The sequence below is a fragment of the Rattus norvegicus genome, chromosome 3 (assembly GCF_036323735.1).
Source record: "Rattus norvegicus strain BN/NHsdMcwi chromosome 3, GRCr8, whole genome shotgun sequence".
In the NCBI taxonomy this organism is placed as follows: domain Eukaryota; kingdom Metazoa; phylum Chordata; class Mammalia; order Rodentia; family Muridae; genus Rattus; species Rattus norvegicus.
The window spans coordinates 71,381,823-71,392,733 of record NC_086021.1 but is presented as its reverse complement, the minus strand read 5'-3'; the positions used below and the strand labels follow the sequence as shown (position 1 = coordinate 71,392,733).

The window sequence follows — 10,911 nt, the reverse complement described above, 5'->3', positions numbered from 1 at the left end:
TGGAAAGAATTGTTTCAATAACCCAAGAGAATCCAGTACAAATAGAAGTAATGTAATCCTCAGACTATCTTTATGAATTAGGATACCAATATAAAAATAACAAAAAAACTGTCAGTCTGCATATATTCATTTAAAAGACTTTGGAAGAGTGGAACCCTTATGTAAGTAGCCTAAAAAGTCAAAATGTGAAACATGAATAATAAATATAATCTAAAAATGAATTTTCCTGGTTTATATCTGTTTGCCTTCTACATAAAGTACTTTTGAAGATGTGTCTAAAAAATAACATAGTGCCTTTTGGGTTCTTGCGATTTTCATTCCAAGCATTTCTCAGACAAGCCTTTTAATTAGGCCAAAAACAAATAGTACTTAGTTTCATCAAACAAGTAATCTTTTAAAGGCAGAATAAGAAGACATTACTTTACGTGCATCAATGAAAACAGTGGTCATTGTGAAAAAGATGCTATGGTTGGCAAGATGTGGAACCAGCTCTAGGCAGTGTCTTACTAGTGAATGCCAGTGCTACAGCCTGGCTGCTTAACAGCTTTTTGTTTTACTTGACATTGAAAAATGATACCACTGACGATGATGAGGTTTTATTTGAATGATACCTGATATTGTGATTCTTGATAAAGGCTAAAATATCTTTAGAGGTCTAACAGACCACTGTTAGATGCTCAGCAAGTTAAAAATTCTATTTAAAATAAATTTTATCTGAATCCCTGCCCACACATAAGTTTATTCAGAGGGAAAGAGGAGATAGAATTTCTAGTAATTAGTGAATGTTGGTGAAGACTCTCAACTTCTCAAGTCAATTCACCTATTACATGAAGAGAAGGCATCTTACACAAAATGTTTTCTTTTATACTGAAGAATGTTGGATAATAATAAAATGCTGCTCACAAGTTTTTTTTATAAAATAAGGAATAATTCTTGCAACAATAATAACGCCAACTAAAGCTATTGAATATGACTACTGCAGTGGCAAATCTCAGCATAGAACTGCCCTGTTACAGCCAAGTATAAATTCCAGTTATGTTGAGGATAAGACATAGGACTCCTCAGAATGGGAATTAGCCCACGGTCTAATGAATCTCTTCATTTATTATATGAGCAAGTGTATGTCTTGTCTATGGATATGTTTTTAAGTCAGGATAAATGGTCGAGTCATGGATAAGGTCATTCAAAGCAAATGCAGCTTTAAATGCAGATTTAAAATCTACCTGTTGTATCCTGTGCCGAAGAGCAAATGCTGAATGTGTAAACAGGCTACCACCATACATGTTGAAAAGTTACAATTAGTTTGCAGTGAAGAATCTATGCATAACGACAGGGCTAATCTTTAAAATGGACACCCAGAACTGTGATTAGTCTTTCATGTCAATGCAGATCTCCATGACTTCTAGCTTTCTATTTCACAAGAAACCTAAAAGGAAGGGTGGCAGTCAGCTGGATAGGGACGCAGGTGTAGAAGCCATCTTCCTTTGATGGAACAAAGAGAATTCTGTTTCATATATATGAAATTATTATTAATAGTTTTAACATGGTGCTTAAAGTTTATTATTTAAAAATATGTGTTGATTGGGTACTTGGTGTGATCTCCTTTAGGTTAAACATAAATCCATAGTTTGGAAGACATCATATTCTATTTCAAGTATCTAATAGGGCTATGGATGTTATAGTTGCCAATAAACACTAAGTTTCTAATGGCGCTCAATGTATCTTCCTTGACTAAATTACCAAATGTACTAATTACTTTTACCCAGATGAAGGTCACAGGATAAGTTGATGTTTTCTGCCATTTTGCCATCCTTGACTCCTGAGAGGCCAAAACGAGAACCATGTGTCTGGTTATTACTGCCAAACTCTGAGAAATGCTGCTTCTACTTAACTAGCTTTACATGGGATATTAGTATAAACATTACTCATTGAAGGGAAAACTCATGTTTCCATGCATCTATTGGTCTGTTCCTGCAACACTTTTGATTCTAAGATATTTTTCTAATAATGAACCCATTAAATTAGGAGTCTAAGGTTATTTGTTCATTGACGTATTTTTTTTACTTATTTTAAGACATCTTTTCTCCAAAGGTCATATGAAATTTATATTTCATATGTGAATACTTTGATACTAAATAAATAAATCTGGTCCTCTGATCTACCTGTTAGTAAGTATAAGTTAAAGCATTGGGCTGCAGTTGCTCAGAATTGAGACACTATTAAAGAAGCATGTGTAAATGTTTAAACACGGAATAGCTTCATGATTTTATTTTCTTCTGAGGTAGGGATTCTCTGAATTCCATTTCCCTTCACTCTCACCCAACTCCTACAAGTCATGACACCTTCCCCGTCTCCAAATCCACGGGATAGACATTTCCTCACTACATGCTGCTGACGGTCATTTGTAACATCCCAGCACAACTCAACAATCTGCACACAGAAATTCCTGGGAAAGGAATCAACAGTGAGGTTTTCCTACTCCCTCTTCTGAATGTTCTTTTTACTCTAAATTTACATAGCACCTTACCTTGAGGAAAAACAAAAATACATTCATAGTCATAATCTCTTCTTGGTATGCCACTCACTGGGGAATTAACTGAAAAGAATGTGCTTTTTATGACCATCTTATGCCCAGAAACTCAACGAAAGCAGTAGTTCCTCAGAAGGAAGCACAGTAGACATCGGGGCACCTGCGGAGGAACAGCCTGTCATGGAACCAGAAGAAACCCTTGAGCCCGAAGCTTGCTTCACTGAAGGTAAAAATGCTGGTGTCCTTACTGCACTTCGCTTCCACAGTGCAGCCTTTTCAGGTGTTAGTCATCCAAAGTGGGTTGCTTAAATGTAATAAATCTTGTGGTTAGTGATGCCATAGGCTTGATTCAATAAATAAAAGCAATGTGAGGAAGTCAAAGTCATTGGGGAAATGAACCTTCACAGGACTAAGGACCTCTCCTCCTATTGATGCCTCTGCTACATACACGGCTGGAGCCATGAGTCCCTCCATGTGTATTGTATACTTTCTTTGGTGATTTAGTCCCTGGGAGCTCTGGAGGGTCTGGTTGGTTAAGATTGTTGTTCTTCCTATGGGGTTGCAAACCCATTCAGCTCCTTCAGTCCTTCCCCTAACTCCTCCACTGAGGTCCCCATGCTCAGTCCGATGATTGGCCGCAAGCATTTTAATCTGTATCAGTAAGGCTCTGGCAGAGCCTCTCAGGAGACTTCCATATCAGGCTCCTATCAGCAAGCACTTCTTGGCAACAGCAAGAGTGACTGGGTTTGGTGGCTGCATATGGATGGATTCCCAGGTGGGGCAGTTTCTGGATGACCTTTCTTTCAGTCCGTGCTCCACTCTTAGTCCCTGTATTTCCTCCCATGAGTATTTTGTCCCCCTTTCTAAGGAAGACTGAAGAATTCACACTTTAGTCTTCCTTAGTCTTGAGCTTCATATGGTCTGGGAGTTGTTTCTTGGGTATCCTGAACTTCGTTTCCCCGTATGGAGGAATGCTAGGGTGTTGAGATGGGAGTGGGTGGGTGGGAGTGGGAACATCTTCATAAAAGCAGGGGGAGGCTGGAAGGGAGGATGGGAAAGGGGGAAAGGGGATAATATTTGAAATACATAAAATATCTAATAAATAAGTTTAGTTATGTTTAAAAAAAGACACATCAAAGCAGGTCCAGGCAATTCACTTGTTAGCAACCTCAGACAACTTAGAAAACCAAGTACACCTTTTTCAGGAACACCCCCAAGAATGCCCATGTGTGGATGAAATGCATATTGCTACTCTCCACACTTAAGAGGGAAGGTTTCTGTCAAGTTGTTAGTTTCATTTGGAAGTCCTTTTCTGGAGTCACTCCAACCAAATGCATTAATTTCAGACAATGAAGGCAAACTACTTGTCTCTATTTATAATTTACAAAGTTTTCCTTGTTTCAGAGAAGAGGCAAAATATGAAGATGCTGTATGTTTTCGTTGATTTCCCACTGCTTATACACTCGTTACTTTAAGGTTAAAGCGCCACTGAAGCAATAGCACTGGTGGTAGAGGGGTAAAGCTGGGCTCGTGTGATCTGTAATGGAGGCTGTCTTCCTTTCTCCTATTGGAACCTTATACTTGCAGGCTGTGTGCAGAGATTCAAGTGCTGTCAAATCAGTGTGGAAGAAGGAAGAGGAAAACAGTGGTGGAACCTTCGGAGAACGTGCTTCCGAATAGTTGAGCACAACTGGTTTGAGACCTTCATTGTGTTCATGATTCTCCTCAGTAGTGGTGCCCTGGTGAGCGAACCTCAACCCAAAGTGCTAGTAGCAACTGGGAAAATCTCACGCCCCTGACTCTTTAAGCCTTCATATCCCATTGCCTTAGTTGCCAACCAGTCTTCAATATTCCACCTTTTTATCTTCCAGCCAGAAATTTAATGAATGACTTCATTTCTGTGTTTGCATGTATGTGCGCGCGCGCGCACACACACACACACACACACACACACACACACACACACACACGTCTAATCTTTCATCAATGTGTGCTTATTATGAAACGGATCAAAAACGGCCCCTTTTGCTTAGTCATTATAAACAAAGTAAATGAGTATTAAATTCCTCTTTGCTTAAGTAAACATGGCCACGAGGAGTAGAGCAGAGTTCATGTTAGTGCTATCACGGTGACTGTGTATTCTCTGAGTTCTGATGAACTCTCTGTGCACACTTGGTAGGTCCTTGGGGACCTCTTCTCTGCCTCCGTTCATGTGCGTTCACTCTTCTTGGGCAACTCAAGGAAATGATGGATATGGGTAAATACTAAACAGTGGGCATCATGCCTGAGTGGTTATTTAAAGACTGGATGATGCTTACAGGAAGGGGTTCAACTCATCAGAATCTATGTAAATTTAGATGAAAATTATTTACACATGTCCAACTATATTGATAACATTTCATATATACAGAAATATTTAAGCCATAAAATGTTTGAATAGATAGACACATAGGCAGATAGATAGATAGATAGGTAGATAGATAGATAGATAGATAGATAGATAGATAGATAGATAGATAGATAGATATAGGTAGACAGATACATAGATACATACATACATAAGTGATAGATATATAGATTCAGATAGATGATAGACTACACAAATAAATAAACACAAAGTGTTTGCCTGATTGAAACACACTTACAAGTTTTAAAATCAAGTATATATATTTCCTGTAAAATTCTTGATGTAGTAAATGTCTTCTATATATCACTTTCTACATATCTGCATATCATAGGCAAAAATATCTTTTCATCATTAAAATTTATATATTAGAAGTAAAATACAAGCTGAGGTTTTTATTAGAACAACACATGGATCTAATTGAAAACTAATATGTTCCTATTAAGTAATGTCATACTCTATCTACTAAAAAGTAAAATTATCAGTCAGGCATGGTGGTGCACACTTTTAATTTCAGCACTCAGCAGGAAGAGGCTTTTGTGAGTTCAAGCCCCCTAGTGTACAAAGTGAGGACAGAGTAATCCTATCTTGAACAACAAATAAACAAACCAAACAAAAACAAAACAAAAGAAAGAAATAAAAGAAATAAAATTAACAACAAAAAACAAAAGAGCAATTAACTACTTAGTAAAATAAAAGTGGACAGTATGTTGATAAACCATAATTTATGCTTTCTAAAAACAATCATTATTTATGTATTTAATCTCTCTCCTATAGGAAAAAAAGCGTAATAATGAGATGGGTTTGATTTTTGCTCTTATGGTGCTGAAGACCAGGCTCCTGGTCTCACATATCTTCCACAAATGTTCTAGCCACTGAGTCACAACCACAGCATGAAAACAAAGAAACAAAATGGCTGCCATGGGGTGTGGCATTAAGAAATAATTCCTTGCTTTGCCAAATGACTTATGAAGTTACAATTTGATTTCAGGAAGAGTGGAGTTGTGAAGACCCCTTTCTGGTTTTAGTAGCTATCTGAAGTACATCTTTCCCTCCCATTTATAAAGAAAAGACCCATAGAGTAACAAAACAATAATAACACTGCATGCCTGTTCTTCTGTCCTGAGGAAATACCATGTGCACATGTATAATCTGAAAAATCTAGATTCAAGATTCTAGTACTGTTTGAAAGCTAAAATGTATAGTGTTTCCTTTCTAGGCCTTTGAGGATATATACATTGATCAGCGAAAGACGATCAAGACCATGCTGGAGTATGCAGACAAGGTTTTCACTTACATTTTTATCCTGGAGATGCTCCTCAAATGGGTAGCCTACGGCTATCAAACGTATTTCACCAATGCCTGGTGTTGGCTGGACTTCTTAATTGTTGATGTAGGTATCTTCCATACCATGCCTTTTGTTTGAGGTAGTTTGTCTTGTTTGTCTCCTGATTTTAAATCAGTGAATGAATCCTTGACCATTGTGTTATGATGACCAGATGATCTGCTGAGTCCTAAACTCTCTAAGCAAATAATAGCATAGAATTTAGAAGTTCTGGACTAACTTACTAACTAATTTTAAAAGGGGAGATAAGATCTAGTGGGAAAAACAAATTTAAAAAGTCATGCCGGTAACATATAACATGAATGATGGAAAAAGCCATTTAAAGGGTGTTTATAATTCCATGTTGTAAAGCAGACAAACTCCAGATCTTCCCTCATTTATTCACTGATTTTCTTCCCCAATAGTAAAGAATGTCAAGAAACAAAAGGGATAGTGAGTACTAACTGTAATTTTATAAATCTTTCTTATCGGCTGGAAGATTTTATGGAGAGATTTTGAAGGGTAGGGGAAGACAAGTCTACTTCATGACTGGGAAGAAATATTCTTTGATGTAAATAAGATTTACAGAAAGTCCTTGATATACCAGATATGCTTATGGAGAAATTTAGTCATTAATAGTGAACATTTCATTCACTTAAAACGAGTAACAAGGCCTCTTGCTGAGGTCAAAACCAAGTGGGTGAATTGATGGAAACCTCAAAGGAATCATCAGTTTTACAGAATAGAGAGGGGACATGGATCAACAGACATCAACTCACGCTTTCACAACTCGTAGTGCAGTTAGGACTTTTATTACTTTTAAACGTTTCATGCAGTGTAACTTTGCATACAGTGGATTTTGCTTATATACTTCCGTTTTCTCAAGTCCTTCCAGATCCTCCTGCCCTACTACCCGGACAACTTCATTCTCTTGAGAAAACAAAAAAGGAAGAAAGGAGAGAGAGAGAGAGAGAGAGAGAGAGAGAGAGAGAGAGAGAGAGAGAGAGAGAGAATAAAAGTAAAAAAAACAGCAGAAAACCAAAACAACCACCAAACATAACAAAAAAAATGCACACAAACAACTAATCTGAGTCCATTTTGGGTTGGTCAGCTACTTCTGATCATACAGACTGCCCTCCAGTGTGATTCATATACCCAGTGTCACTCCATTGAGAAAAACTGATTTTTCTCTCTCCCAGTGGTATTGGTTGCAGATAGATAGTTTCTTGGTTAGGGCTAGAACTTCCTGGTCATGTCCCCTCCCCGACGCTTAGATTTAGTCCAGTTTAAATTTTCCATTGGTCCTGTGCATGCTGTCACTATCTCTATGAGCTCATATGTCCCTCACCCCATTGTGTCTGGAAGACAGTAATTTCCTTGGGGCCATTCCCCGCCTCTAGTTCTTCGTTAGGAGTCATTTCTGCTGTGTTTATTCAATAGAATAGCAGAACAGCTATGAATAAAACCTGTATCCGTTACATTAGTTGATAACAGCAAATTGAACAGAAGTTCAGTTTATGACTTATCCATTGTTATTCGTATTTTACAGGTTTCATTGGTCAGTTTAACAGCAAATGCCTTGGGTTACTCTGAACTTGGGGCCATCAAGTCCCTAAGGACACTAAGAGCTCTGAGACCCCTAAGAGCCTTATCACGATTTGAAGGGATGAGGGTAAGAGAAGTGAAAACTTTGCAGTGTTCTCTATTGTCAAAGCTAGACTGATTCTTACTCAACTAACCAACGACACATGCATGCAAAAAGAATGGCAACCCTTTGCAAAATTGCTACTTTACCCTTTTCTCTGCTGCATATCTACTTCTTGGTAATATGCAAGAGAAAATAGGCCTCTTTGAAAATGATTTAATATCATTTATCTGCTTTGCTAATTAAAATGACCTTATTTCATAATTGATCTTGGGAGTTTCCTTGTAATTCCTAATACAAAGGGGGGCAGATACTCTCTTAAAGAACTAAGTGGAGTAATGTAATAATCACCTAGAGATAATTTTGTGTCATGTCGTTCTCTATGATGACCTATCTGTACTTAAGGAATATTCTGGAAAATAGTGTGAATCACAAGTGTGTATGAGTACAAAAGAAAAAAATGAAGAGTTGTCCAATGTTTTGCCTTTACAATGCCAAAATGCTCATTATTCAAATACATTCAAGGGCAGATATTAACCATTGACTGGAGTATAATCCTGCCTCAAGTGTAAATGAGTTAACCACAGTGAATAAGTAAGATGCTAATTTAAATACTATAAACACCCAGGCATCTGATGATGATAAAACTGTTAAGAAAAAAGAAACAGAATGTGCATTTTTATTCATTACCATACATGGCTCATTAGCCTTAACCTAACCCTCTTTTCTCAGTTACACCAAGTCTTATATTGCTCTTTTGAGCAAAGCATTCCTCCCGTCTCCAAACTCCATCACACGTTAGAATTTCACCTTTATTGGCTTGTTGTTATTCTGATCATTTCAAAGCGTACTGTAGTCATTTATAGGAGATGTGCAGTGTGAGAGTTATTTTTTTTAATTGTAAGGTCCACAGTTTATGTTCTCTAAACCAAGCAGATGAAATGTATAAACCAAAGGGAATACATTGCCCTGACATTTACACTTATAAACCAGGGGGCCCTGCAGGCTCTCATCAACCTATAGATGGCATAGAGCCTGTGTTCTCTCATAAATTAAAAAAAACATTATGAATTTTATTATACTCTACTAAAAGAAATGTAAGCCATTTTTAATTTCTCTAACACATATGAAAGCTTCTCTTCAGTAGGTACAAGTAAGCACAGAGAAGCTTTGAGTCTCACACAGGAATACATTTGTATTTAAAATGCATCATGGACTTTCTCCCAATTATGCAAAGCTTCAATGTTTTTCCAATTAAAAGAGCACTTTTATTTCAGAATAGCAATTTCAGTTGTCAAGGAAAACATCGTTTTCAGACATTTTATATAAAAATATGTGATCCAAATTAAAATCCACATTGTTAAAAACTTTTTAAAAAATTTTTTTGAATGTTTCCCTTTTTTTACATCCAGCCATGTCCTCCCCTGCAGGTCCTCCCTCCCTCCTACAGTTCCTCAAGCCATTCATCCTGCATCTTGCCTCCTAGAGGATGTGTTCCCCCACCCCTACCCCATCACCAGACCTCCCCTTTTCCTGGGGCCTCAAGTCTCTCAATGACTGCATCTTCTCCCACCGAGGTTTGACCTTGCAGACCTCTGCTACATATGTGCCGGGGCCTCGGACCTGCAAGCATAACAAACATCAGTAATAGTGTCAGGCCTTGGTGGCCCCTCAAATCTACATTTTAAAATAATGAATAATGTTAAGTACATAAGGTTGTTAGAAAAAAAAAAACTTCAACTTTGACCTTTTAGAAGATTATTAATACCATAGTCACTTATTTTTTATATGTAATATCTACTTTCCATAACAAATGGGTCTACTTTCCTTTTCATAGAAATAACTTTATCCATGATTGTTAATAATGCTTTTAATCAATTATTGTAAACAATGCTTTTCTTAAAAAAAAAAAAAAAAAAACGGGAGTCATCGAAACAAACCTTCAGGGCAGCTGCTAAGAAGCTGGCTCCTGGTGACGGTTCCTTGGTTCACAGTGAGCGAGGCCACAAATACCTGAAGGTCACGGCAATTCCTCACCACCACTTTGGCATTGTAAAGTCAAAAATAACCTTTCGTTGATTCTGTTTTTGTATTTCTAGTAGGGGAAATCCTTCTACTTTGTAAAAGTGTCATTGTGGATGGCGCTGAGGTTGGACACGATGATGATTGTAACCGGGAAGTGAGATAGAATATCTTCAGAAACTCTCATTTTTATCCTCCTTGGCAGCATAGAGCCGCAATCGCTGTGTCCAAGCGTCAACCAGGCAGTCATTTTGTTTTGGGTTTTCCGTCTCTCTTTCAAAGCATGTGCTTCTACGCCACGCGACTGAGTAACGCATGCTGCATAGTGCTTGAGAAGGAGTTAGAAAGTAATGAATGAGGTATCATCACGTTGCCCTTTGTGTTCTCGCATGTCTTACGCACACTTTTGGCTGACAGCTTTTGAACATTTATTGTATTTCAAATTTCCAGTCCGAATTTTTTTTTTCAACTCGTGAAATTGAACGGAATGAACTGATGTCGTGAAGACCTAGGGTCAAATAAACCTGGTATTTAAATTAGTACTTTTAATTTCCTAAGCTGGGAGAGAGAGAAAGAAAAATAATGTAAAAACCTTTTCCAAAGAACTCAAGTCTCAGTTGCTAGGGCAACAGACAGCGACCATCATATACAAAAAGTAACACCAAATGTTCTGTCATATCAGCTTTCTAACTAATAATAAACTATATATTTCTATTTTATATAGGATAATCTTGCTCCAACTTGGATGGGGTGGAGCGGTGGTTCCTCCCCTCAGCCCCTTATTATGGGTACTGTATTACCCCTTTTCCTACCTTTAATCCTTGCACTGTGACGTATGTGTAGTGGGGTTGAGGGAGGGAACGGGAAGGGGACGGATCGCACCACAGTAGGGGCAATGTAGCATCTACTTCCAAATCAATGAGTTTAAATTTCTTTGGGGGAAAATAAAAAATATCTCTGACTTACCATCTGTGGATTATAACCCC

General features: G+C 37.7%; 1 protein-coding gene across 8 annotated transcripts in view; it reads left to right on the top strand.

The window, feature by feature from the left end:
- Scn1a (sodium voltage-gated channel alpha subunit 1) overlaps window positions 1–10,911 on the top strand; it is a 119,031-nt gene that overhangs the window by 87,137 nt on the left and 20,983 nt on the right. For 6 of the 8 annotated variants that reach the window (XR_010064701.1, XM_063284620.1, XM_063284619.1 and 3 more), the window contains exons 18-21: window positions 2,636–2,756; window positions 4,118–4,272; window positions 6,154–6,327; window positions 7,808–7,930. Coding sequence is in view for 7 of the 8 variants with exons in the window: in XM_063284620.1 (XP_063140690.1) it covers window positions 2,636–2,756; window positions 4,118–4,272; window positions 6,154–6,327; window positions 7,808–7,930 (573 nt within the window). In the remaining variant the exon portion in view is untranslated. Of the gene's footprint in view, window positions 1–2,635; window positions 2,757–4,117; window positions 4,273–6,153; window positions 6,328–7,807; window positions 7,931–10,130; window positions 10,615–10,649; window positions 10,714–10,911 lie in introns of those variants that run through there. The other 2 variants (XM_063284622.1, XM_063284623.1) reach the window with 2 other exon arrangements.